This window comes from Cantharellus anzutake (assembly GCF_015039405.1).
Source record: "Cantharellus anzutake strain C23 chromosome Unknown EI90scaffold_45, whole genome shotgun sequence".
NCBI lineage: Eukaryota > Fungi > Basidiomycota > Agaricomycetes > Cantharellales > Hydnaceae > Cantharellus > Cantharellus anzutake.
In genome coordinates this window covers 342,959-370,580 of record NW_024066995.1, presented here as the reverse complement: position 1 = coordinate 370,580, position 27,622 = coordinate 342,959, and the positions used below count along the sequence as shown (strand labels likewise).

Here is a 27,622-nt window from a genome sequence, read left to right as displayed (position 1 = left end):
TTTTTAAATTCTTACCTTGACCCTACCTTTTTCCCCCCACTTTTACGTATTTGCGTATGTTTTACTCGCATTGTAGCCCCGTCCCCTCAACGTCCCTTGATCGTGTGAGGCACTTTTGTGCATCTTCTCGCCGTCTCAATGATCTAAACATGCCAATTGGATTGGGAACTGTGTTCAATGAATGTTCTGATGACTGTTTCCGGAAGGTTGACATCGGACTCAATTGGAATTCAACGTCTTCAGAGCGCTTTGCTCCACTCCTGGCAGCTCCCATCAAACTTGTCCAAAATCTCCGGAGCATTATTAAACTTCTCCTTAGTTCTTGATTATCCCAACTCCTTTACACTCCTTAACGTCAAGGGCACGTTCGAACCGTCCCTCTCATGGCGAGTGCTGGAGTTGTCCCCAGCAATCATCCCGCTTCGAAGCCTCCTTCTCAGACGTTAAGTGACATTGGGATTCTGCTGCCGACCGTTCATCTGGGTTCGTTCAAGGATCTAAAGGTTGAGCAGGCCCAATCATCCGGAAGCCGACGAGACAGTCGAACCATGAGCTCTCGGTCCTCTGAGCCACGACGCTCACTTCGACAAAACGAACCAACCTCTTTTGGTGAACCTATTCCATCTATCGCTCTCCAAGACAGGGCTATGCACTCTCAGGGAAATGATAACACTCTGAGGGGGGACGATCAACTGGCAAATGGCATTCCAAAAGAATACGTTGTTCCATCGTCTCCTAGACCTAGCCTGCAAAACAACTCCCCAAGGCTCTCCCAGCCACAACCCCCTGCCACCACCCTCTCGCCCCCTCCAGTCGACCCGGAGAAAGGCCTGTCTGAAAGCCCCAGGACCCTGTCGTCCGCGTTCGGCAACGTGCTTCGACCTGAGGATACATCTAACGCTCCGCAAAGGAGCAGCACTGTTAGCACATCTAATAATGATGACGACAATACATCACGCAACCGGCGTTCCGCCGAAACGAAATTACGCATAGTCAACGGGCCTTGGCGTATTGATCCATCTTCGAATGCTGATCCGCACAACTTCAACACACCCAACCTTCCCCCCTCCCCACCTCTAATCAATGAACGTCCTATTGGAAATGCTGGAACTGCTCTCCAAATAACAAAACCATATCCTCCCCCTTCTACGGCAAATATGTCGGCTAGCCGGGGTCAGGAACAACTATTCACTGCACTATATTCATCTCCGGCTAGCGCAATACCACCCTCTTCCCCGAGATATTCCACATTACCGCGGCAACTTGCATCCCCCAAACTTACCTCCCTCGCTCGTCCGCAATATGCCCAGAAGGTTGTGGCACCAGAAGAGGTTTGCATCGAATGTATGATGCGGGATCGCGATATGTCGGATGTGGATGTCACCAGTCCTGGCATTTGGGAACGTGAGAGCGATGTTTGGTATGAAGAGCTATGTAGGAAGGAGGAAGAAGATGCCAGACTAGGGATCTCCTCTTCCGGTAAGCGACGAGCCTACGGTGATATGTTGACAGAGGCAAACCTCCAGGTTTGGCTCACTATGGTATGTGCGGGTGTCTGACGATAAGGTTAGGGACTCATCAGCCCATGATCCCACATAGAATCCAAAAGAACCTGCTGCGCGCTGGCAGACGCTTGAAAAATTCATTAAGAGCCAAGCGGATTTACTTGCAGCCGAACTACAGGCCAGGGAGGAAAGCAAACACGAATCCCATGTTCGCAACTCTCGTCTGCAGGATACATATTCTCAATTGCGTCGCTCAACGCTTGCTGAGGGACCCTCATCGCGAAAAAAGGAGTCCGTTGACGAGGGAGTCAGGCTGCGTGCCTCTGCGAGTCCTGATGGGGTTGACGTTCGTGAAGTCACTCTACTACCGAATGGACTAATTGTTGAGCGTGTCGACATTAAGCGTCAGGAAAGGGAAGAACGCGAACGACGCAAAGCCGAGGAACGTGCTGGGCGCAGGCGCACCCGCAAGACGAGCCGGACGTCGATGGGAACATTTATGTCTGATGCATCATCCATCCATTCACTCACCAACCCATTGCAAGGTGTGAGTTACGGAAATCGATCACAAATATCGTTATCCCCCACGACGGCCACAGCTAACAAGAGGCTGTCATCGCCATTGGCGGGACGCCCTGATGCGAGTGTTAATCGTGTCCAGTCGATAAGCTCGAATGAAGCCGTGCCCCCGGTTCCTCGATTTATTGGATACCGTCATTGGAGAGGCGCTCACGGTAGCGAAGTCAGTTTACTTAACAATTCAGGAAGCATGTTGGCTCTACAGTGCGTCATAGCCCCATCTACATTTTATTATCGTACTGATCATTTTCTTGCTTCCGCAGTTTGGGGCTGGAAAATGAAAGCGAGATGTACGAAGGTCCTTACGACGAGGAGCTGTGGCGTGCCAGTCAAGTCGTTGACGAAACCTACGTGGAGCCTCGACCCCAGCCAGAGGAAGCACGGACAAAACCCAAGAAGGGTGGCCTAGGAAGATTGTGGAAGATGATGACGGGGAAGAATACGCGGCGTTCCAAGTCTTCTGAGATAAATAACGGACTTCGGCCTCAGGCCAGTGACTACGACATTCCTCTTGATCCTCCACCTCCACTTTCATACCTTGTAAGCCGAAATGGAACTGAAAGACCCCCTCAGGGTCGGCATGTCTCTACACCTCCCATGCAAACCATCGTACCCTTCTCTCACCCACGATCTGCTACGGTGCCCTCTGCTGCACCGAATCCCAACACCCCGTTATCAGCACCCAGTTTATACATTCCTTCGCCAAGCACCCCAACATCAGGTCGATTCTCCCCTCGCACAAGCATCATCAGTGAGGATCGTAGGCTTAGTACACCCATTGATGAGGTCGAAGTTTATACAGATGACTCTTATCATCGCCGTGATGGCCAACGAGCAGTCCATTCTGTGCACGGATTGACGAAGCCACCTGAAATCAACTTTCCTTATGGACAGGATTCGTGGCGAACTTTTGCCAGTAATTCGCCTGCATTGACCGTCAAAACAACTCGCACCCCACGAGCACCTTCCATCTCATCCATTCATAAAGACCTTCCTCCTATTCCTGGTGATCAATTCCCTGTCACAAGAAGTCAACCATCCTTACGGCCTGCGTCCGTTTCCGTTCCACCTCACACAGTGAGTACTCCCTGGGCAACAGAGGGACGTCGGCAATCCGTTAGCGGTCCTCCTCGGGGTGCTCAGGTTCACGATTTGGCTCCACCTCCAATACTGTACCATTATGGCGTGGACGACTTCGGGATGTCCACGCCGTCACTTGGTCGTTGGGAGGATGAAGTCAGAAGACCAAGTCTCGTCCCTATTTCGGAGAAGTCATCCCGTCGCCGGAGTCGATTTGCAAACATTGCCTCCATGTTTACGGGGTCGCATCGCCGCTCAGTGGAACGGGAAGATAAGCTGAGGGTGACTGCTGCCCGGGGTATTGGTCTTGCCCCTAGCGACGGACAGCTCTACCCGCGGCAAATGGGCCAACAACCATTCGCCCTCCCTATACATCCCTCATATTCGGAAACGGCACTCAGGAACAGTTCTTCTTCTGCAGTGACGTTCCCTCGGACCTCCAAAGGCTCATTAACAAGGTATGCTGACCTTGTCCCCCAAGAAAGCGAGCTTTTGGCTCTAAGGTACACGACCGAAGAGGAGCGCGAGGAGTTAATGCGTTATCGTGGCACGCAGCATGCACTGTAAAATTAACCTTAGTTTCGTTATCTTCGTGGACATTGAATCCATTTGAGGTACATTCATTTATCCTAGGCACTGCAATCATTTGGACTTTCGAGGTTTTGGTGATCTCTTATTCTTGTAACTGAAGTCATTCTTCTGTTCATTTCCCACTTTTTTTGCTTCATCCTTTCATGTCATATTTCCTCTGCTCCTTATATTTTTTCCGAATTCTCCTCGTGCGTCTGCTCGTTACTACACTCAGTTTATGAACTTAAGCGTGCGATGCCGCATGCATTCCCCAGTACCGTACGACGTTCTGCCATTTGTCCGGCCTTTATCTTTGGCATCTACCCTGCCAAGTTGGAACTGCCTGGCCGTGCGGATTGAGGGCTTCTCATCATAGAGCGAAACAGATATGGGTTCACTTGAGGCTGGCCGTTGCAACTCCATGGATGTTAAGTACAGGACACTAGTCTGGCCGATGGCAAGAGCGTTGTATGGATGATGGGCTTCGTTCGATAATGAAAAGTTCACGGGTTTCCTTCTGCCTTACGGGGTGCATTTCCTTTCGTCCCCTTCCGAATGACCAGACAGAGATCGGTGAGCCACGTTCCTGTTGTGTGGCTCCTTCCTCTTACCTTGTTCAAGGTGGATCCCAGATTCGAGAGAATAGGGGATAGATTGCCGTCGATTTCAAGATCCTTTTCAGTAGCAATATGAACAGGCTCGGGAAGCACGATCTCGATCTTCGGGACATCGATCCTTTGGACGGAAATACGTGCTTTCTTGCTAGCCTCGGCGGCCTGGTTTCTGCGAGCTAGAACCGGACGGTTGAGACACCATTTTGCAAGCGCGAACGTCAAGATGATTATGATGATAATCTCGACCAGGGCTATGATGACCGCAGCAATAGGAGATCCACCGTGACCAAGGGTAGAAAGAGTGGCAGGGTTAGACGCAACCGAGCTTGACGCGTTGTAAGGGTTGGAAGGCGCTTCTTGAGACATCAGGGGGGCGTAAGTGTCATTACTGCGTGAAAAGAGAGTAGGCATGTTGATAACGAGTGTAAGTTTGTGTGCTATATGTATAGTCTCCCGAAACTCAGTTTCGATGTGGCTGTGACACCCGACCTCTGAATTCACCCCAGGCCCCGAAACCACAGCGCACAGGCAGAGTTTTTAAGTATAGCATGCTGACCCAGGGACAACTCTTGGTTTTCGAACTCGTTTGTCCCCTTCTTAGCCGACGAAGGCTCAAAATTCTTTCTCTTGTCTCAAAACATGTGCGTCATTCCCGTTCTCGCGTTAGATGAGGTATACATTTCTGGCTCCAAAATAGCTCGAGGCACTTACGTTTTCTTGGCGTTTTCGAGAGCTCGTTCCCCTCCACACGGCCTGGTTTACAGAAGGCGAATGCACTGCGCCGTCCACAACCCTCTTCTACCCGCTCGACCCTAAAGAGGCGCCACCGCGTGATCCCGAAGCGCTCAGATGGGATGTCGTCGTGAAGAAGGCTGGACCTTGCGTTCGGTGAGGGGAGGCAGTGACTAAGGAGATCATAATTGTCTAACTAATTTAGCAAAATCACGATTGTGGTGGAGAAATCGGCATGGAAAGGTTCTGATGATCTGCCAACCCCCGAGCATGGCACCGCGGTCATAATTAAGGCTTTCCCATTCCTCCGTGACCTAAAGATCGTATCGGGCACAGCACACAATTCTGAGTCAAACGTCCGTCCTTGGAACTTCGACCCTATCGCCCATGCAATCTGTGGGATGACTCGGCTTCGTAGCCTGAACCTAGGAAACGACTTTGGAGAAGCTGTCAACTTCACTCCCTCATTAGTTGAAACGTGTGCAATGGAGATTGAGGAACTATCCATATGCATTCGTCGCCAACGAGACGCCGCGTTTTGCTGTCACCTATTGAACGGCGCGAGGAAGACCTTAAGGTGCCTCTCCGTTCTTTGGGGCCTCCCTCCTCGTTCCGAGGAGCATCCCACGGTTACGCGAGATGTCATTTCCCCTGTTCTTCAAACGGGGTCGTATGAACACCTTACTAGGTTTAGACTTACGTCTCCTTTGTTATCAACTGCGGTTGACAATTTCTTATCGAATAATCCCCAAATTACCGACCTTGGGTGCGACGTATACCGGGCCCCACAAGTAGGGTGCTTGGCTTCTCTGCGGTCTCTGTCTCTAGACGGCATCGATATTGCAGTTGTCTGCTCTATCGTCGAGAGTTTGCCAAATCCGACCCTACTCCACACTCTCAAAATATCAGTTGGGTCCTCTCCATTTTATCGAGATCTGAGTGGATTCCGTGCATTGAGCAACCTGAAGAATCTGTGGATTAAATCGCCCCCACGCCACAAAGCCTTGGATGCAAACGACCCCACTCCAGAAAACCAGTTAATTGTACAGGTGGGACAATAGCTTCTTCGAATACGATAGTCACAGTTCATTGTAATGAATTTCTTCATTGTAAAGGGTTCATCAGCTTTCCTACTCTCCTTCCCTTCCTTGGAGATGATTCAGGTTTCTGGTGGGTTCCCCTTCCCTGTGGATATCGCGGAGTGCCCAGCATTAGGGGATGAACATTACTGGGTGCCAGCGGATTATCTGAGACACAGTATCCGTGTTCTTGAGCCAGGAGGAGTGTTCGACTTCGACTTCTACACTCTGCTCTCTCGGCAGAACCACCTCCACTTGAGTCACTGGCGCGAGCGTCCAGCAGAAACAATCATGTGGAAATGGGCGAATAGTGTGTCACCCTACGTCACGATGGGCATGCTCAAATTTGCTCGAAGCATGCCTCATTTGAAAACGGTGTTTTATGCTCCGTGGGGGACGACGACAAGGTTTGCATATCTGGATGTAATCATCGACAGGGAGGGCAAGGCGGGACCAACTCAGGAAGTGAAGATTAGAGGTGGGTTTCACTGCGGAATCGGCATACTTCAGTGGCCCCAGCCCGGCACAAAAAGTAAGCTACATTTTGTTTGGTTCCCAGCCTCCCCTAAATGGTGCTTTCGCACAGGCTCCCGTCCCAAACGAAGTACCAGCTCTCTCATTCGAGGACGACACACCAAGTCAATATCGTCAGTCGTACAACCCGTCCATATGCAGCATATCTGATTCAGTCTTGATCATAGCGTATATCGGCCGAATCAAGTTCACGATGCGCCCAAATTATTCGATGCTACTTCGGACGGTTTCACCTTCGATTTCTCACGTATGACACTCTCCTCTGATATGGGTGATAAAGACGATAGGAAGGAAAGGGACTCTTAATGACAACTCTTACCGATCGTTTGTTAGGACGAATAATCGTTCCAGTCTGCGTTTTTTTTAGTGTTACCTTTATCTCCCTGACTTGAACAACAGCGACACACATCAGCAACGTATTGTGCGGGACGCCTCTGTTGGACTCACGCGCGCAACTGTGGTGCGTGGTTTCAAAGGGGGACGCATCATACATACACTCGTTGCTTCCCCGTGACACTGAATCGCTTATTAAACCCTGGTTCCTATCAAAACTGAGGCGCAAGCCGGGTGGGATCATGCATGGAGATATTCCACCTGGCAGCGCATACGATATGCCGATTTTCTAATTTCTATCCTAACTAGGGCGGATTACAATGGACGACGAAGCTGAGACTTTTTGTGGGCCATCCGCCCCAAAGATCATGTATTCATATCAAAACGTTACGACTGTAACTGGAGGATAAAATAACGGAAGATTTTCTGGTCTCATTCTGAAATCGGGTTCGCCACTGCAGTTCATGGGCGTGATGAATTATACTGCCGATTCTCACATTGACCCCCGGACCAGTGCGAACGGAATTTGTATATGATTATCCACTCTACCGCGTCTGAGCTCGCTTCAGTGAAATTATCCTTGAGCCTACTCAAAGGTTGACCGTGGCTTATTAGGAGAAGTGCTCACTACTTTTGCAAAGGCAACTCCTCACAAGTTCAGTCTCCAGTTCAAGGTGAGTCTAGGACGCATTTTACATTCACCGAGCACCCATGTCACTGAGGTTATTATCTAGTCTCATTGCCAGATGCGCACTCTAGCCAAAATTTCCGGTCAAGAGATAATGAACTTGGTACTTATACGGTTGCGACGCAGTCTTGTGATCCCTGAGATTAGAACGACAATGACATGCTACAAGACACTATTTGTCCTTTTTACTCTCTCCCTCCTCTCCTTCCTTAGCATCTCCATCCGTCTTATCTTCGGCATCTATAACTTGGGCATCTATGACTTGCCCGTACTAACGAAGAGATTAATAAGTCATAAACCTGAATAGTGGAAATTGGACGAACCTCATTGACTCGTTTGGGATCAACACGGTAGATCCAACGTTGGTAGAGATATATAAGAAAAACGACATCATCTCGGAAGCACGCCAGCCTGTGGAGAATTGGCATCTTGATACAGAAACTAAACCGTCAAGAATAGAGCCCGAATGAGAACGACTGGGTTCAAACTCGCGGTAAGGTTACAAACGCACGCAAATAGATCGTCGACAATTGTCGAAAGGAATTTGTACACGAAAGCCTTGGCAGGTAAATGAGCTACGCTCTGAAACCGATTGAGAGTGAATGTCGGTCACGGTACATTCTTAGCTGCGACACACCTTGAGCTTATAGTTAATGATAAGTTGAGGGATAAGTTGAGCCTAATGCCGGGTCGTACTTAAAATCATTGGTGGGAAAAGTGGACAACGTACGAAGCCAAATGTGTAGACAAATGATGTAAGTGTACTGATAACAAACGAGTACCACCCTCTGTGAGTCTGGTACATAAGGGTGTAGATGGTATACCCCAGGAGGAGAGGCACTGCAACGTAGGAGACATAGCGGTACGCAAGTCGGTCGTATCTGTTAAGAAAAGGATATTGAGCATCAGAACTGATCGGCGATATCTCGCTGGAACCTACTCCTGAGTCTTCTTTTCATCGTCCGATAATACGTGTTTGTCTTAAACGAAAGGAGACAGTAGGTACTTGAATTTGCCACGAGGGAGGAGCAACGCTAACCTGTGATTTTCAGGGCGTAAGGGAATCTATTGCCAGGCGCCGCCCTCACAATCTTAATGTCCAGAACCTTCGTGATCTTCCAGGCCTCAATAAGCGCCCCAGTGCCTTGTCCAAATAGAATCATCCAGGATGTTTCCTACGTCGAATTGTGAGTCAAGAGTACTGAAGTGGGGAAGTATAGAGTAGAAGGGACGTTAATCACACTGACCTCGTTATTGTCGAGAAGGTACAGGAGAATGACGATCTGGATGAAAACATTTGTGAAGATAGTGCTAGGAACGCAATTAATGTAACCAACAATGCCATATAGACCGTAACATACCGAACCGATACTCCAGTAAGCTCTTCTTTCTTGCGCCAATGACCAACATCGGCAGTAAATGCTAAAAACCCATTAACGCCGTTGCTCCTTGGAACCACCAACCACAACAAAGAAGCCTCACCAAGCATCTCAAATACCACATGTAACACACTGACAACAAATGTAGTCACCAGCAAGATTGGGTTCGTCTCAAGCAACATTCTCTTCAACTCATCCAGCTCCGCCGCACCAGCGCTGGCACCGGCACCTCCACCTTCCGCCCCCTGTCGTTGCGCCTGCTCAAAGGACGCGCTCATAACAGCGTAGAGTTGGAATTTAAAGTACGACAGGGCGGAGAGCGTGATACGCAATGGAAGCGTCTCGTTGTTGGGAGTGAGAGGTTCGTACGAAGACTGAAGGTGCCAGAATGTATTGTGGAAAACGATAGGATAGTAATAAGGCGTCTCGGATATTTCGTTGGGGTTCTTCGGGTTTTGTTTAGTGAACATGACGTCTGTTGAGAGTAATGAAGGACCCACGTTATTATGGGGGGTGAACGAAATGACCAAAGTAACGTACGTTCTGCCATAGGAGGGGGGAGTTGGTTGATTGGGATTGGCCCGGCGTCTGAAACCAGTGCCAAAGTGAGATTCCGATACCAATACGGTACAAGTTTCTGAGAATCAACCGTAGAGTAAGGGGGGGAGTCGAAGAGTAAGCAGAATGGAGAATCATGAACAAAAAAGCACTCACTGCCTCCGGTTCCGGCTCAGGCTTTTCAACAGATTCTTGTTCCGAGCTCAGGAGATTTCTCTCCTTGACTACCTTTCGCGGCTTCATGTATTTAGTTAACACTGAGTGACGATTTCGTCAGTGGTACAGTAGCATGGCACCAACGGAGTCCTAGAACTTACCGCGGCGAACCATATGGACGTGCGGTGGAAAAAACATGGCGTTATAAGGGTCAGGGCTCGACCCGCTCATGGTGAGAAAAATGTACGCCCAAATTGGTGTATCGTTGTAGCTTAGCCTTACAGACTACCCAACATGAGCACATCGTGGGCGGAGAGTTATGTAAGGATCTCACAGTGGGTATGCGTAAATCCCCAGTCCAAACCTCGTCGACACTCCAGTTTCCCCAGTTTATATTCTCCCAAGTAATGTGAGCCAGAATGTTACCATCATTTTTCTTGGTTTTCGCGAAGAGATCGGAAGGAGTTGAAGAGGTAGAAACGTAAAGATCAAGCGTAAAGTTAGTTCCTGGTGACCATATGGGCTGTGCCACGGCGTTCTCTTTCACGGTTGTTGCAGAAGGACCACCAACACCTTGAGCAGAAGGTGCGGGTCCTGAGGAACCCGGCGCTGCCTGGGGTTCAGGAAGCAACGGTTTCAACACGTATTTGGTTACTGTGTAAGGACAACCAGTCACTCGTCAGACTCGGAGAAGTTTGAGGACCAGTACACACCAATTTGACTACAAACACAAGTATTAACAAATGAGGAATCCAAGAGAATAGCTGGGCGGCAGGCCCTAGGTGCTCACGATGCTATCCAAATCAATAACATTCTCTGCACCATTGACCACAAAGATGGCCGTTGCGCATCTTGAGGTTGGGCATTTGGAGGGTTTTGCCCACCATTGACGGCCGCCGCCGACGACATCGTAATGACAGGAGCAAGCACTAGTGGTACTAGTAGTGCTGGTGCTGACTAGTGTTGGCTGAAATTCTCTGGGTTCACGTGCCAGGCTGGTCAACCCTCTCTCGGAGACCTTAATGTTAAATTTCTTGGGATACAAGCGTACGCTGAGGCCAACTCACGTTGTTGATGTTGAGTCTTGCGGCGCTAAGATCTACTTTGTTTCCCTTTTTTGGATCAGTTGTTACTAAAGTCAGTGCGCATTGATAGCGCCTGACTATAAAACACCAATTTTTGGACCTTACGACTTCTCCTCAGTTCACGCATAGCGGACTGAGGTGAGTCTAAGTTCTCTCCTTTCATTTATGTGTTTAACAACTTGTATCTAATATTCATACACCAGCGACAACATCGCTAGGTGAATACCTCCAATATATTTCTAGTTCACGCATAGCGGACTGAGCGACAACATCGCTAGTCCAACATTTCGTCTTATACTTAAGAGGTGGGGTATTTGGCTGAATAAAATAGGCCTAATGGGCCAAAACGAGGCTGTATATCCAAGGATATACAAATCCCAAAGTGCGGCGAACCGGGGAAAGTTGCGCGAACATTCATGTATATCCTTGTATATACATGGATATCCTTGTATATACATAGACATTCATGTATATCCACCATGTATATACAGGTGGCACCTGAATACATTTGCCGCGGCTGCCGATGTCATGTGGTCCGTTGCCACATGTTACTGCGGAGTTGTCCGAATTTATTGTTATATTGTTATATCAATCTCTCTCCTCTCGGTCGATGTTGGGTCCCCCGCTTTGCAGGTTGCTTAACGTGGCTTGGGCCACTGCGGGCTGAAGGTGAGACCCTCTCTTTTCATATTTCATACGTTCTTCCGTTCGACCGTCGCACCTCTTGCGTTTTTAATGTCCTTCACCTCTCCTTATGGCGAGGCGGAGGCGAGAGTATCGCCGTTGTTTGTCATGATTCTCCCTGACAAATACTGTATCCTGAGTATCATAGTGCTGCAGATTTGCTGCATTGCGCCCTTTCCTGTCGATGACGTGGACTTTATGCTTCTGACGCGCGAGCTCCTCTGTCTCCTTCAGTCATCCATATCATCCTGTCGCTTCCGCTTCCCGTCACGTCGCCATTCTATGCTTAGTGTGATCTTCAAGTCTATATGGCTGGGATACCGGCAGTCCGTCCCCCTGGAATGTCTCAAACACGCCCTCCACGACACCTGTCTCTCCTGGGCCGCATCCCCTCAACGTTAAGTACTCTCCCGCATTTAGGTTAAGTCCGGTGGCCAACCAATTTCTCGATATCATGAAGGATTTCAAAGTCGATCCTCACGCTTGGCTGTACACTATTGAATTCCATGACCAACGCTCTCATCGTAACAGGATGCCACTTCTGCAAAGCAACCCGTCAAACTTGCCGGTGTCATTAAAGTTTTGGGTTGAACTGGCTCTCGCGGAGGTGTGACCCAGGTCTGCAGATTTCTGCAGCTCATCCGCAGGGCCTAACGTCACCCACAGGTTCGTATTGAGTTGATGGACGAGATGCAACGCTCTATCATTCGAAACGTCAAGGTACCAGTTCGTGAGTCGGATGTCCTTGCCCTCTTGGAGTCTGAGCGTGAATTCAGCTCAGTGTGTCCAGTGACTTGCTAGACAGTAACAATATCCGCTGATGATAATTTTCGGCGTTGATTTTCTTTTTCAACCCTGTGCATCTATTGAGATTTGCATATTGAAGAGTTTGACCTATGTTCCGCTATCAATTCCACATGGGAATGAAGCGCCTTCAGGTTGATTCCACGCTTGTCGTTGTGTATTGAAGCCGAAGGTAAGCAGGAAAAGTACCATTTGCAGACATACTGTGATTTAGAGTGTGCACATCATTGTATAAAGAAGCTTCTCAAGTCATCAGGTGCGTAGCAGCAACCCACTAGGATGTCGCACACGCCTGAAACACAACATAGTTACATCTTTTTTTAAGCTTTGCAACCGCCACAATCCCCTCCGTAACGGGAGGGATGCTACACGCGCACTCCCCCTCCTATACATATAACCCTCCCCGTCATCATCCGAGTCATCAAACAACCTCTTTATTCCATTGTATTTTCCATCTTTCCCTTGTTAACATGCATGCAAGAACTCACCGGGGGGTTGCGGGAAGGGGTTGACTGTCTATTCATACAGCGAACAGAAAACGAAATGATGAATTAAAAAAAAAAAAAAAAGGGTAGAAAGAAACAGAAAGAAACAGAAAAAGGGAAAAGAGACAAGGAGGAACCCGAGTTGGGCCCATGCTTAAGTATAACCATCCCCAGGTCTGTGCGCAAGAACTGATGTGGGAAGTTGCCAATACTTACGGGGAGATCCGAAGGCATAGTTGGACTATATATATATATATGCGGAGTTGTCCAAAATATATTGTTATATTGAATGCCACGCCCCGGATGTATATATAAAACATTCTAATCTAGAGATGCGCCACCTGCCTCAGCTGCCTCTATTAACCGTGCAAGCATTTCATCTTCTTCCTCTGAACCATTCAATTCAAACATATCACTCTCGTCGCTGTCGGACCTGACAGAACCATCGTCAGGCACCCTGTGGACTGGGGGTGAATGGTTTGGGTTATGATGTTTAGCAAGAGCCTGAACTTCGGGCAGACTATGGAACGCGTGAAGAGAGGGTGGAGGGTCATTGGGAGCCCAATCTTTTGTACCAGCGGAGATCTCGAAAGTTTTGGTACTTCCTTCCCAGCGATTTTGTAGCTTATGAAGCCTGTGAATCCGCATGAGGGAAAAAAAGGCAACGTCAACATCACTTCCAAGGGCAGCAAAGTATAGGTGAACGGCTCGGTAACTCTCCTCCCATATCCATTGACGGAGATTGGCATGTTCAGCCTCGCATCTGGCAATCTCAGATTGGCAGCTGACAACCATCTGTGCTGAAGGGATACCTTCCTTTACACATGGATCAGCGAGCCATGCCGGTAGCTCTTCGAACTGTGAAGGATCACAATCTTGCCATATATCTTGATCTACATCCAACTTATAGAGACCCTCCTTTCTGAGCGGTGAGGGAAGCCATGCATCTTCAGCAACCCCATTTCTCCCTCTCATCTCAGCCAATTGTAAGATCTTATCGTTATACTTCTTCAGAGTGGCATCAACTCCAGCCGAACGACGAGAGACTGCTTTGTCTACATGATCTCGTAAACTCTGGTCAGCGACTCGTCCTCCATGAGATTGATCAAGTCGTTGCAGCTCCTGTTTTCTTGCACGTAATTTGCGGAGTAACTGATCACGCAGCACACGAAGGTTCAAAAAGCCATTTGCCCATACATCCTTCTCTGCCTTCTTGAGTTCCTCATGTGTATCATCCTTAGCCTGCAACTCCTTCGTGGCCTTCTCTACAGAACTCCTCAGCCTCGCGATGCTGCTGTCAAGGACATCAACGCATTCCTGCCAATCTGCCAGGAGGAGTTCTGCCACTGAATCAGAGCCGGTAGGCATATTGCACCTCAAGTCTTCTAGAAGTGACCTAGAACTCTCAATGGTTGCCTTCCAGCCCATGATGGCCTCGATCTTGGTGCGGACGGGAGTCTTGGTTTGCCGAGCTTGAGGCTTCGAGTGATACTGACGCTGTGCCTTGAAATGTTCCAGCATGTCATCCACATTCTGCTCCTTGAGGGCCTGTTGAGCCGACTCAAGACGTTTCTTGGCATTTGTGATGTGATGGTGCAACCAATTCCCCAAATCCAGGCACTTCGTATCAGTGATATGGCTCATCTGCATGTCAAGCACAAAGAGACGACGGTGGTACCCCGCAACCCGAAGACTTGGTATGAGCTGTCGCAGTTCACTCCAAAAACGCTCACACACTTCACCATCCGAAAGACCCCAGACACGATCCTTCCGAGGGTGATACCATAGCTGACAAGCCCATTGATGTCCATAGGCGTGAAAGATAGAGACGCCCCACACCAGACGTGACCGCCACTCAGGTGCAATGTTCCACTTGTGAAGCGCACGATCAGTCTGGCAACCAATGTCATACAGGCACCCGATGGTCCACGACGAAGGGAGATGCTCTATAAGCTTCCCGAGTAATGAAAGTATGTAGAACTGTTGTTCCCCTGGAGTCCAAACGCTGACGTAGAATAACGGTATGCCGTGACGACAGACAGCAGACATAATGCCCGTTTCGTCGAAGTACTTCTTGGATGCCTTCTGGCGCTCCCCGTCGGCAGCCGTGAACGAGCCTTCACAGCCATCATACGTGCTCTCTGTCAGGTTGAGCCCTGGGGTGACATGGTTTTGCTTGGAAAGATCGTCCTTGCCGCTACCCATGTTTCCTTTGCCTTTCGAAGCCCGAAAATTCCGTTTGGGTTCACGTATTTCAGCAACCTTGCTCTGCCACATCTCAGCATAACCGCGGGGAACCTCAATTGTTTGAGGTGACGTCATTTTGGGATCCTGAGAACCAATCTTGTTCAATCCGCGGTACTGGGGCCTCCTATCATAGTCTTTGATCCTCTTCAGCTGAAAATTTGCATCGAACGAAACGATGCAATCTGCTGACAACTCGGGTGTGGGACTAGATGTAGAGCCGAAACAACATGGACACCTTCCCCGGAGGTAGTCACTGGGGAGGTCAGGATGTGAAAACGTAGGGGATGTATGAGCATTTCGATATTCTCGCGCATCGATCGAAGTGTTCTCATCCAAATTTACATGAACGGTCGGAGCTTGAAGAACGCTGGGTATGCTGGACGTTAAATCTGATGGGATCTTGGGATCTGGATGGGAAGGATCGACATCCATGTCTGATTCCGGAAGGCAATTTGAGACTGAAGGTGGCGAGGATGGTTCGCGGAGGTGGCCAGGCAGAAGACGAGGTGGAATGGGGATGGCGCTTGCCATGCGGTCCATCTCTGCATCGACGAGTCTGATGAGCAATTGATAGTGCACAAGGGAGTTGCTAAAGCGACGACGAAATGAACTCGCAGTCCCGAAATGATGCCCTTCACGCTGAAGCATAATTTCGGCAGTTGTTGTCCACGCCCGTATGTTCGGTGCCATGTGTAAGAACAGCGTAGAGGCCCAGTCAAGCATTACCATGCTCACAGCAAGTTCGGGTCGGACTGGGGCACAGGGAAACAAGCCGCATTCGACGAGCTGCACAGTGAGTGTTTGCTCTTCACAATGCCTTATCTGCCGCTTCTCAAGCCGTGACATGTAGACGCAGAGCACGTCATCCACTCGGTGAGGGCCGGCACAATCACAGTGCTGACGGGGTTCGCTTCGTTCTGATGAAGCAGAACGTTCCCGCATCCACTTCATATACGGTCGTATCAGACGCGGCAGGACATCTACGTGCCACCGCGTCCTCTGATGGTTGCGTCGCATGGCATGCTTAGACATGATATCAAGGGGTAACGGTGGGGGGGCTGGCTCACATGTCTTTTCCTTGCCGGAAATGACGTGAAGAGACTCAGATATATATTCGTCCATAGGATGAGGTGAGGTGTGGGGAGGGGAACTAGGATTTGCGGCTGAAGGACCCTGAGATGAAGTGGGGGCATCGTGTAATGGGGCCAATTTGAACTTTTGCCTCTGGAATTCCTCGTATGCTTGGATGCAGGGGATACTGCTGACTGGGGTCGTCCTCACGATACCCGATTTCTGTTCACGCTTGAGAGCATCCCGAACTCGACGCTTCGCTGACTTTTTGTAATTGGAGTACATCTGAACAATCGCTGTCGGCCAACAATGTAAAGCACCAGTGAAAATACACTCACGTTAAAGCGTAAAGAAGATCAATACACAGGTGTAGCAATATTGAAGTTACTAAGCAAGCGAGTGTACAACGCTAAGCAATGGACACACGATTGCAAAGTGAGAGGCCAAAGGAACTAAGCAATCAGGCCTCGATGTCGGACAACAAGGCGCTTGGTCACAGAGTTTGAACAAAGGATTCAAATCCGACGTGGCCGAGGGGACTAAACGATCAAGCCTTGACGTCAGGCAACAAGGCGTTCGACAGCAGAGCCCAAACGACAACACAAAAACAAAACTAATCAACGCCAAAATGAAAAGGTTTCGATCGCAGAGTACAGATGGAAAAGCAAGGGATCTGAATGGAAGAACTTGCATGAGAACTTGCGTCTGGACTGAGAGGTTTCACTTACGAGGGCTCGGGGGCTGTAGCAAGCGAGTGGACATTGAACTATTCCAGGTCACGCCCTCTCAGTTGCTTCCGAAAGGGTCGGCTCCGACGCGGGATCATTGACATTATGATAAGATCCCAGGAATAGTGGTGTGACAAACGCAGAGAACAGGACAGTATAAGTGAAGAAGGGTGAGCTAGCATAGCGTGCAAACCAAGGTAATATACAGAAAGGAAATTCTGAATGAACGGAATTTCCCATATAGTCGGAATAAAGGGACATGTGATAGATTCTGGGCGAGTTACTCGCTCAGCTGCTTTGTAGCGGAGTTGGCCGAATTTATTCGTTTATTCGCTCAGCCGTGCGAACGTGGCTGTTGCAAAACCCGGATTGATATGTAATATTTTAGACTAGAACACCTAGCGTTGCATGACCACTCAGTTCTAGACGCGTAAACTACATAAATCCATTACTCAATAGTTACCTAGTGTTGAATGAACGCTAGTTACAGTTACATAATATGAAATTACTACATTACTGTAAACGGACCTCAGTTCTAGATACATTGATAAGATTCCAGGAATAGTGGTGTGATAAATGCAGAGAACAGGACAGTAAAAGGAGGCCCAATATTCTTCAGGATCGACGGGTTGATAAGATTCCAGGAATAGAGATGGGAAGCTCCGTAGATGGGCTAAATGCAGAGAACCGGACAGTATAAGGAGGCTCAATATTCTTTGAGGCCGACGGATTGATAAGATTCCAGGAATAGCGGTGTGATAAATGCAGAGAACAGGACAGTAAAAGGAGGCCCAATATTCTTCAGGATCGACGGGTTGATAAGATTCCAGGAATAGAGATGGGAAGCTCCGTAGATGGGCTAAATGCAGAGAACCGGACAGTATAAGGAGGCTCAATATTCTTTGAGGCCGACGGATTGATAAGATTCCAGGAATAGCGGTGTGATAAATGCAGAGAACAGGACAGTAAAAGGAGGCCCAATATTCTTCAGGATCGACGGGTTGATAAGATTCCAGGAATAGAGATGGGAAGCTCCGTAGATGGGCTAAATGCAGAGAACCGGACAGTATAAGGAGGCTCAATATTCTTTGAGGCCGACGGATTGATAAGATTCCAGGAATAGAGGTGTGATAAATGCAGAGAACAAAGGAGGCCGAATATTCTTCGGAACGACGGAATGATAAGATTCCAGGAATAGAGATGTGCTGAACCTGACAGTATAATGTGGCCCAACATTCTTTGAGGCCGACGGATTACATAATAAGATTCCAGGATAGAGGTGTGATAAATGCAGAGAACAGGACAAGGCCGAATATTCTTCGGAATCGACGGAATGATAAGATTCCAGGAATAGAGATGTGCTAAATGCAGAGAACCGGACAGTACAAGGAGGCCCAATATTCTTTGAGGCCGACAAGATTCCAGGAATAGAGGTGTGAGAACAGGACAGTGAAAGGAGGCCCAATATTCTTCGGGATCGACGGATTGATAAGATTCCAGGAACAGAGGTTTACTAAATGCAGGGGACCGGACAGTATGAGGCTTAATATCTCTTTGAGACCAACGGATTGATAGGATTCCAGGCATAGAGGTGTTATAAATACAGAGAATAAGACAAAATGGGGCTAGCGATATCGTCGCTCAGTCCCATAGTATGTGAACTAGAAATATATTGAAGTAATCACGTCGCTGGTGTACAAGAATGAGATACAACTTGACGGACACAAGAGTAAAGGGAAAAGCTTATATTCACCTCAGTCCCGTAGTACGTGAACTGAGGAAAAGTCGTAAGGTCCAAAAATTGTGGTTTATATAATCAGCGCTGTGAATGCGCACTATCTTTGGCAGCAACCGAGCCAAATCAGGCAAGAAAAATAAATCGAAGGCGCCGCAAGACTCGACATAAACAAAGTGAGTTGGCCTCAGCGTGTGCTTGAATTTGAATTGTAGTATAAGGAGGTCCAATATTCTTTGAGGCCGACGGATTGATAAGATTCCAGGAATAGCGGTGTGATAAATGCAGAGAACAAGACAGTATAAGGAGGCCCAATATTCTTTGATACCGAATCCAGTAAGTATAAACATTCGCAGCTTGATAGCCGTCACTTCGCGGAGTCGGGACCCATCGTCGCTGCGAGGTGCACTCCGAACTATTCTCACGGGCTCCGGAAACGTGACTCGCCCATTGTCAGCCAATATTGTCGGCAATCCCAGAAGGTCACGCTGCTATAGTGAAGCGGACTTGGCCGAATTCATTTGTCTAATCATTTCGCTCCACAATCGTACAATCGTTCGCTCCCCAGCTCAAACAATGTCTCAAAAACAGTACCCTTCCATGAACCGTGCGGCCACTGAGCGTGGTTTGGCTTCCTCTACATCCAAGGGCACTGGGCATGTGGCGGGCGACAACACTGGGCAACCGTCTCTCGTTTCTGACGCAGCCGACAAGGTCGCTGCGGAGAAACGACCTACGGGCGAACCCATCACCTCTTCTGGTCCCTCGACCGCTAAGGTTAGCACGATTTTCCTTCGTCAAAAGCTAGTTCTCATTGTTCCTTGTTTACAGCCAATACCTCGTAACTTGCGTTTTACCAAAAAAAAGCCAACGCCATCCAACGCCGGTACTTCGTCAGGTTCAGCTATCCAGCCCAGCCCCTCCCATCCGCCAGCGGTTGTCCCGGACGCCCCTGGTCATGGGTTCGGTGGTGGAGAGCCGCGATTCTCATTGCCAGAACGACCTGGGTGGATCATCGTCGAATTTGAAGGCAGCACTCCAGTGCCTTTGACGCCTTCAGAACGGTATCCAGTTCTCGATCCTTTCAATTACGACCGTGTTTCTGGTCATCTACGGCGCACTACTGTACGTTGGCTGCGGGATCAGTGGCCCATGACCGAATCTCGACTCAAACGTCTTGAGGATGTCATCAAAGAGGATAATGAACTTTTCGGTGTGTTGGATCCATCTCCTCATGTCGTGTCACTCAATCTAATTGTGGGCACTTTTAAATCATTCGTTAGCGTCTGTCGACGTATACTGTGTTATACATTGGCGACTAGTCGCATCAAACAGTATGAAGGCAAAAGCCTATCATTTTCAGGGGTATCCAGAAGGTTTTTCGGCTGCGGATCCATACGATCGGCAAGGCACTCTCCCCCTCTACGACGGTCATTCATGGGGATACCCCAGGATTGATCCAAGTGACATTGTGGAGAACCCCACCATTTATCGTTTAAGCCGTCCTCACTATCCCTACCTCACCCGCTATGCCAATGACCCCCCCTCGATTACCACAGTATAATACAAGATGATTTCCGTAACGCTAGGCCGTGGATAATGAGTCAACACCTTCGCGAGAGGCTTGTCAATTGGTTCGAGGTCGTCTACGAGTTATACTTGGCCTGGAACCACCTTGCGTGTTGTATTCATATTGTCCCCTTCAGGCCTTCCTGGTCTTCCCCGTCCCATCAATTTGCGTCCCTTTATCCCTTCTATCCCCAACAAACAGGCCATAACCCTGATCCTCTCGTTCTTGCAGACTTCTGCCGTGGCGTGTATGAGATGAGAGCCTGGTGCACGTATGCTATGTTCACCATGGTTGACGTAATCCATCAATCCATCCGCCGGCCACTGTTGCATCATCCAGTTGATGAAAACATGATGGGCGCTACTTTCTTCGATGACCTTGATTTGTCCGATAGTAATATATCGACTCTTCATCGTCACGGTGTCCCTATTTTTCAGGTACGGGTATGGGACGGTCCACGAACAACAGAAAGACCTCAGATAACCGCACACGTCGCGACAAGCCGCCCAGTCAGGGTGGAGCAACATGTTCGAGTAAATCTCTTCTTTGAGGAAAGCGCGTCGAGCATCCTTCGGGCTTTCCCCTGGATAGTCCATCCACTGACAGAGGCGAATATGAAGCAAAGTCTTGTGTGGATTGTTGCGGACGAGCTGGGCCTGTCTAAACCCCCTCGGCCGATTGCCCTCCCCCAATGTACGTCCACTGTGCTCCAAAAGCACTTTGGCAGAGGTGTTAATATCGAGGCTGTTGCCAAGTCGGAGGCGGTCCACCAACCAAGAGGTTTCCACGCTCAGCCTGATCCTCGTCCCTCTGCTCCTCCGCATTTCCCTCCTCCACCTCTGCCCCCCTTGATCGTAGGCCACACAACCTCACGACTACAATCCCAGCATCCCCTTGATCGTCGTCACCAGTCCACCCACGTTCTCCCCCCTGTTGCACCCCCCGTTGCAGCGCCTTCCACTTCAAGTGCGCCTCCAATTCCCGACAGCTCAGGCAGCTCGGATAGTGGATGTGAATTGGATATAAGCACAACCATGGTGATGCAGCGGAAGTATCCCCAACAGCAGGGTGAAAGCAGGCGGGCCTATTCGAGGCGAATTTATAAGGAACTTCAGCGGGTGAAGGAAACACTCGATCATCCAGAGGGGCGATTATTGATAGCTGGCGCATACCTTGGGAGCGAGATCTGTTTGAAGCGGATATCGGAGGAACAAGCCAAGCCAGCACTGGGTAACAAGGCTGGCAGAGGGGTGCGGACATCCACTCTACGTCTGTATCTTGACAAGTTGTGGCCCAATTCACAGCGACGAGCGATGATGTCCGAAACCGAGCTCCAACAGCGTCGGAAGGATAGTTTAACTATTCTTCGAGACTCAGGAACATCCTTTGAGGATCTGCCCCCAGGCGTTCTGTCTGAGCTTGCTGTCTCACGACCGGCTGTGATGGACGTTGATCCACCTAGTACGATGAGGCCTGTGGGACCACTAGCGTCAACGTCTGTGGGCCTTGTTGAGCCTCAGTTGTCAAGCGAGGTCCAGGCAGGCGGTACTGTTGAGAGGCCTCGGACGCCACCATCTCACCTCATGAAGCGCTCTTGGTCTACAGTTCAATCGCCTACATCGCCCCCTCCACGGAGGCCTGCCCCGTGTCGCTCGGTGTCACCTGCTCGTGGATCTTCATCTCATCCTGTGCATCAGGTGTCTCGACAACACCATTCCCATTCGCGTTTGCATTCCCGTTCTTGTTCCCTCTCCCCCTTCGCATCCCCTCTTCCCGTCATCGTTCCCGTTCCCGTTCCCGTTCATGTTCCCGTCGTAGTTCTCGTTCCCATTCCTGTTCCCATTCCCGTTCCCGTCACCGTTCTCATTCTCGTTCCCGTCGTCGTTCTCATTCTCGTTCCCGTCGTCGTTCTCATTCTCGTTCCCATCGTCGTCGTTCCCGTCGTCGTTCTCGTTCCCGTTCCCGTTCCCGTTCCCATTCTCGCCCCGCCCCCCGCTCTCGTTCCCATTCCCGCCCCCAGCTTTCCGATGGCTCTCAGTCTCGTGCCCACCCACTTTCTAGCCCCCGACTCCACAGCACTCCAGTGCAGCATCTACAAGAACAGCAAGTCGTTGGTGGCTCGCTTACTTCGACCCCGTTTGTGCGGATTCCCGCACACAAGTGGTTCAAGGTTGAAGTATCCACTCAATGTTGGGATGCAACACTGCCGCATCACCTCGTGCCAGCAAACCTCGCTGCCCAGTATCGGTCGCGTGGTGTTTGGGGTGTTAAAGCGAACATGCTCAGATCTTCCTTGAGGAAGGATCTCAAGGGCAATAATGTCGCTCATGCATGGAGACATACGTTCTTGCTGAAGGAATTGAATTTCGTGGATTCCTTCAAGCAGTTTATTTTCACCACGGGCCATTTTTTCGATGATCACACCACCAGCATGCTTCTCTCGAATTTGAAGGGGATTGCGGCTTTCGCCTCCGCTGACGACCTAGTGTACATCTCATGTGTCTATGAGCATGCTATCAACGAATACGAGCAAGCTCTACTTCGTCAATTGGCCCCTCCTCCTCTTCATCATGACATCATCCCTGACGTTGTCCTGGACTATTGGAGCTACCCACCAATCCCTGCGAGTCCTCACCAGGTCCTCCAGAAGCGAACGCTTCAATGTTACACATTCTCAACGTCGTGGCTTTCAGAGCGCATTGCCTCGTTGCCAAGTGAACAGCGGACGATTCAGCTCAGGCGTTTCGAGATGATCTGTTGCGCTATCTTGCTGTACTACAGCGCTGGCATTGATCGCAATGCATATGGTGGTATCAACTTCGTGGCGGAAATTTGGCCGGTTCAAGGTGGTGAAATGAATGTTTTCATTCGCCGAATTGCTGCATGGGCAAGGGAGAAACATGCAGAAGTTACTATCAGCAGTCGTGGATCAGAGAAAGAGGAGCTTCGATTCAAAAAGGGAATGTGGACTTTGCAGATAGACGCTGATCGCTCTGTTGGCGAGTTCCTGAGGCCTCTGAGCAAGTAATCTCATTTCTCCCTGAATTTACATGCATTATACTTTGTGTAAACATGTTTCCTTCCATTCTTTATACCACATGCTGCTTCATATTCTCGCTATGCGGGAATTCGAGAATGAGGCTGACTCATTCTTGAACGAGGGGTGTCTGTCGCTCAAGAATTTGATGGGCACAGGTAGTGCAATGGAAACATATCCGCCAGGTCTTTCCTTAGTTCAGTTGCGATGCTCCTCTTGACCAAGAGTTTAGGATGCATGTCGGCCACCAAGTAAACGTGTTTGTGTATGTGTATTTGGTCCGGTGCCGAGAACGTCACGTTATCGCCGCCGTAGTTCAAGTACTTGTTCTACCGCTTCATCACACAGAGTTACAGGGATCCTCACCCACGTCTTTGGCGCATCGTCACGGAGTGGTCGGGCTTTCTTGTTCAACCCCCTCCCCTGTTTTCGCTTGCACACCTTTATTGACATTTGGTGCATGCTTACGACGCGCCAACGTCGTAAAATTGTTTCATTTGTCCCTTGCATCGTTGGCTTGAAGAGTTTGACAATAACCTTTCGCTGAAAATAACAAGCCTGTCATCTCATTTCGTTTCCAGACGGTGAGTGTTTTACTTTTGACATTCAAATTTCGCATAGCATAACTGATATGCAGCCAGTCATCCGCTCACTGCCCATGTCGTCAGATTCTAATACCCAGCGCTGTCTCCGCCCCAGACCCAATCCAAAGTTAACAACCTCAACTGCACCTGACAGTACGGATGATTTTTTCCTCATACGGCGAAATGCTGCCTTGCCGCCACCCACCTCCAGTGCGGAGCCATCTGCTGTGCCTGTGGCCCCCCTGAGACCTAAACGTGCTGCTGCACACAACTCGAAGAAGAAGGTTTCGCCCCGACGATCCAACATCCCTTCCCCTTCCACTCCCTCTTCTAAAATTGTGCTGAAAATCCCTCGTCGTCCACGCACCCACGCTGAGCTGAACGCGGCACCAGCTTCCCTTTCCTTGACCACTGCTGGTGAATCCAGTTTCTGTGAGCCACCATCGAATCCTGAAGCTGGTGAGCAGGTCAGTGGCAACCATGATGCCGCAGGTGACTCCACTTGCCTTGACCCGCAACCCAAGAGCACCGAGGCCGAGCCGGACGCGGCACCAGCTCCTACTGCCCTTGACGAGCGTAATCTCCATAAATCACAGCCAAACCCTGAATCCAGTGAGCAGGTCAGCAGCGAGCCCGACACTACGGGTGGACCCAGTTGCCGTGGTCCGCTACTCAACAATTTCGAGGCCAGCGATCAGGCGACTCACCCTGTTGTCAGCACTGGCAGCCTCCCTAGCAGCACAATTGCCGATAATACTCCCCTTGTTGGCCAAACTGTTAATGGCGAGGCTGGCGGGTTTGATGATGATTCCAGAGAACTGAATTTGATTGGGGACCCCTCCGGGGTGAACGTGAATTACCCAGAGCTTGAGGATGTTGCGGCAGCCAAGATGGATCTGATCAATTCCTTTGATGATCCTGAGGCAGATGTGTCTCCCCTAGTGGCTGGACGTTACTCAAAGGTGGAAATTAAGGAGCTAGACGCTATTTATCAATCCTTCCTGATTTCCGTCAATGACTGGGCTGAGAGTCGACATCGCACCATCACCTCCGCACTCAATCATATCAGCCTTGCTTTTGCTACCCGTGAACGCCGTGCTTCGGGGAACCCATGGAACGCATACCTCGAACTCAACCCCAATCCGGATTCCAGCATGCGTTATGACCAGTACATTCAGAACATTGCTCGGCCCAACTATAACAAGCTTACTCAGGATCATGGTGGAAAGGGCAGCCAGGGCTGGCAGGCTAAGGCGCAAGAATTGATCCAACTTCAGGACGCAAAGAAGCGGGATAGCATTTCAATGATCCGAGATGATGCCAAGGACCAGGGGGGGATGATAAAGCGGATTGTCAAGAGCTGGAAGCAGGATTCTGTTGCAGCACGTTTCGCTGGCATTCACATGGCCATGATGATTCTTCCATCCCATAAGGCTGCTTCCGACATGGGCACCTTCGAGTCCAATTCACCACATCTGCACCAATTTATCACTAGTAAGCTCGGCAAGGAGACTACATTTATCCCCGAGCTACACAGTATAATTTCGGGTGTTGATGCACCGGCTACAGAAGCCGTGGGACGGGACAAATTAAGGTCCAAATGTCGGGAATATTTGTGCCAGATCGCGGAGCAAGCCAGCATGCCCTTCAAAAAGAACTTCCAGTGGAACCAGTTCATTGCTCGTTTGATCCGGCAGGGGAAACAGCTTGTGAATTGGCGTGACAACCTCCCACTAGCACATGTTTTTTCGGGGGAATACTTGCAGAAAAAGACGGACACCTGGGAGATGCTGTGGACTTCCTGCACTGGAGCCGATAATCAACCTAAGCTTTTCATACAGTCAAGGCCTTCTGGAAGCGATGTTATTGTTGTTGCTGTTAATGAGGAGGCCATATTGTCATCCGGTGATGCGGGTGTGTTTTTGCAAAAGCCGAAGCGCACTCGAAAAGCCGCAACTCTTGTAGAGGATTGTGAGGATGGAAAGAAGGTGGCCAAGCGTCGTAGGGTGGGGTCTGAATGTGACCGCTTTGCTGGGTCTGCAAACGGTGAATCTTTTGCTCCCCAGGAAGATCGCCGAGTCTCTTCTACTAGTGTCTCGACTCTAGTGGCAGAAGAACCATTGCCTAGCAATGCTGGACTTGTGGGGTTCCCTCCCATCTCCATCCACAATCCCGATATCTTTGCATCTCTCCCTGGCCCCTCGAACAGCCAGCCTGCCGGTACTTTTCATGGCATGCCATATGGACTGGTTTCAACCCCAGCAATTCCGCCTTTCAGCTACCCATTCATCCCTCACCAACACCATTTCCCACCTATGATGGGTATGGAGGTGCCAGGTATGTCTCCCAGTGTCCCGACAGCTGATCCACGACAATCGCAGACTTTCTTCAACTTTAATCATACGAACACATAAGCTTCTTATAATCATTCCATTTGTACAATATTTTTGCAAGCTTTCCCCTCGTGCTAACGTTTATCTCATTATCTTAATGTCATCGCTTCATTTGTATATACGATTGCACTCATACTCCATATCATGCTAATGGTTGTCTTGATACCATTTGTACATACTCTCACAAGTCTTCATCGCAATGCTACTCTGTTTGCGCAATCTCATTTCCGTTCAATATCGCAGTACCACTCCGCACGGACTGTAAGTAGGGGCAGCGGCCGCTGAAGTTAATTCGCACGCTTGTATATACAAGTGGATATACAACAGTATATACAGGCCGGGTTTGGCCTATTAGGGGCCAATGAAAGTTATACAAATAATCCACCTAACGAGGCTTCGCCCACTGGGTGTCCAAGGTGCACGTGCAATGTATTGATGCGACGCAAAGTCGCACAACAATGGCAGGTTGCTTCTGAGATCTCAACCAGCAGGAAACTGTCATCCGCCGTCTATCTCCATTGCTTCGGTGCTAACTCTTGTCTTTATCGCGGTGTTGGAAATGAATGAGCCGGCTTTCTTTCCAGCCCATGATCACCTCGCTTCCTATTAATGCATAAGATTCAAAAGACACCTTCTGTTTGCCATCACATTTTTTGTTAAGTAGGTGCCCAACTTTTCATCGCCAGCAGTTTTGCGCCTCTACCCTGACCTTTGTTGGGTGTCGTCGAAGAATGTTCTTTTAATTTTACACATCCTGGTTTGTATTCTGGACGTATCATTCTCCTTGCTTTCGAATGCTCTCATAGTTCAACTTGTGATTTCTGGGTCACATTACACTCTGCATCATCGTCCTTCATTCGGTTAGAACCAGTCCGCGGGGCAGGATGAATTGATGTTGGTTGATGATGACAAGGTAAGAGGTGAGGGAGGCACGGTGAGGCGGTCCAGGGGAGAATCGCATTGAATCTGGGGTTCACTTCAGAATTCAGAAGGGATATCACAAGCATGAAACCTGTATGCGAATGAGAATTAAGGTTCGCACCAGACTCCAACCGTGGTGGAACCCAGAGATTCAGAGCCAGGTAAATTCAAAAGGATCACTCTCTGAGATTTTGCGAAGTGGCATGATGACCGCTAACGTTAATTATGTGTCCTTTCAATTAGCTTCATTCGTTATGAGGTTGGAGAAAAGCTCGCGCACGAGTTCGGTTTCCTCAGCTCTGCAGCACCGCCTGGGTGTATAGCCTTTTCAACTGGAATGAACCGAGTTATCATTATCAGGGCAGGGAATTCGTTTTATGCTAGTGGACGTTCCGCACAGTTTCAGAGATCGCCGTCTTGGGAAGCTCTACCGAGGGCTGCCTGATATGTGCATGAGTCACCATTTTTGCA

At 49.4% G+C, this 27,622-nt stretch overlaps 7 protein-coding genes across 7 annotated transcripts; 4 read left to right on the top strand and 3 right to left on the bottom strand.

Annotated features, from left to right (window-relative positions):
• The first annotated feature begins 122 nt into the window (after positions 1 to 122).
• On the top strand, positions 123 to 3,984 carry EI90DRAFT_1910814 (uncharacterized protein). Its single transcript, XM_039052325.1, has 3 exons — positions 123 to 1,541; positions 1,600 to 2,288; positions 2,348 to 3,984. Exons 1-3 carry the CDS (start codon positions 384 to 386, stop codon positions 3,729 to 3,731), a joined length of 3,231 nt encoding a protein of 1,076 aa, XP_038913006.1. The 5' UTR covers positions 123 to 383; the 3' UTR covers positions 3,732 to 3,984.
• Positions 3,985 to 4,075: 91 nt separating this feature from the next.
• EI90DRAFT_3069878 (uncharacterized protein) lies at positions 4,076 to 4,818 on the bottom strand. Its single transcript, XM_039061190.1, has 2 exons — positions 4,346 to 4,818; positions 4,076 to 4,282 (listed from the first exon to the last, which is right to left on the bottom strand). The coding sequence occupies exons 1-2, from the start codon at positions 4,757 to 4,759 to the stop codon at positions 4,238 to 4,240; spliced, it is 459 nt and encodes a 152-aa protein (XP_038913005.1). The 5' UTR covers positions 4,760 to 4,818; the 3' UTR covers positions 4,076 to 4,237.
• A 134-nt stretch (positions 4,819 to 4,952) lies between these two features.
• Positions 4,953 to 6,473, top strand: EI90DRAFT_1910809 (uncharacterized protein). The gene is made up of 5 exons (XM_039052324.1): positions 4,953 to 5,020; positions 5,082 to 5,236; positions 5,308 to 5,768; positions 5,876 to 6,250; positions 6,320 to 6,473. Exons 2-4 carry the CDS (start codon positions 5,198 to 5,200, stop codon positions 6,060 to 6,062), a joined length of 687 nt encoding a protein of 228 aa, XP_038913004.1. The 5' UTR covers positions 4,953 to 5,020; positions 5,082 to 5,197; the 3' UTR covers positions 6,063 to 6,250; positions 6,320 to 6,473.
• Positions 6,474 to 7,688: 1,215 nt separating this feature from the next.
• Positions 7,689 to 10,814, bottom strand: EI90DRAFT_2999148 (cleft lip and palate transmembrane protein 1-domain-containing protein). Its single transcript, XM_039056279.1, has 16 exons — positions 10,598 to 10,814; positions 10,521 to 10,528; positions 10,142 to 10,461; positions 9,969 to 10,092; positions 9,808 to 9,908; positions 9,634 to 9,730; positions 9,197 to 9,568; positions 9,076 to 9,136; positions 8,962 to 9,025; positions 8,754 to 8,889; positions 8,655 to 8,694; positions 8,445 to 8,595; positions 8,352 to 8,393; positions 8,226 to 8,296; positions 8,038 to 8,155; positions 7,689 to 7,985 (listed from the first exon to the last, which is right to left on the bottom strand). Exons 1-16 carry the CDS (start codon positions 10,714 to 10,716, stop codon positions 7,887 to 7,889), a joined length of 1,923 nt encoding a protein of 640 aa, XP_038913003.1. The 5' UTR covers positions 10,717 to 10,814; the 3' UTR covers positions 7,689 to 7,886.
• A 2,372-nt stretch (positions 10,815 to 13,186) lies between these two features.
• On the bottom strand, positions 13,187 to 16,129 carry EI90DRAFT_2929882 (uncharacterized protein; the record flags this gene model as incomplete). Its single annotated transcript, XM_039055002.1, has 2 exons — positions 13,187 to 15,439; positions 15,479 to 16,129. 2 exons carry the CDS (start codon positions 16,127 to 16,129, stop codon positions 13,187 to 13,189), a joined length of 2,904 nt encoding a protein of 967 aa, XP_038913002.1.
• A 3,093-nt stretch (positions 16,130 to 19,222) lies between these two features.
• Positions 19,223 to 23,244, top strand: EI90DRAFT_3127782 (uncharacterized protein; the record flags this gene model as incomplete). The annotated part of the gene is made up of 5 exons (XM_039064037.1): positions 19,223 to 19,423; positions 19,478 to 19,859; positions 19,930 to 20,204; positions 20,267 to 22,180; positions 22,237 to 23,244. The coding sequence occupies 5 exons, from the start codon at positions 19,223 to 19,225 to the stop codon at positions 23,242 to 23,244; spliced, it is 3,780 nt and encodes a 1,259-aa protein (XP_038913001.1).
• A 667-nt stretch (positions 23,245 to 23,911) lies between these two features.
• Positions 23,912 to 26,648, top strand: EI90DRAFT_3156523 (uncharacterized protein; the record flags this gene model as incomplete). Its single annotated transcript, XM_039066061.1, has 1 exon — positions 23,912 to 26,648. One exon carries the CDS (start codon positions 23,912 to 23,914, stop codon positions 26,249 to 26,251), a length of 2,340 nt encoding a protein of 779 aa, XP_038913000.1. The 3' UTR covers positions 26,252 to 26,648.
• Positions 26,649 to 27,622: the final 974 nt, after the last annotated feature.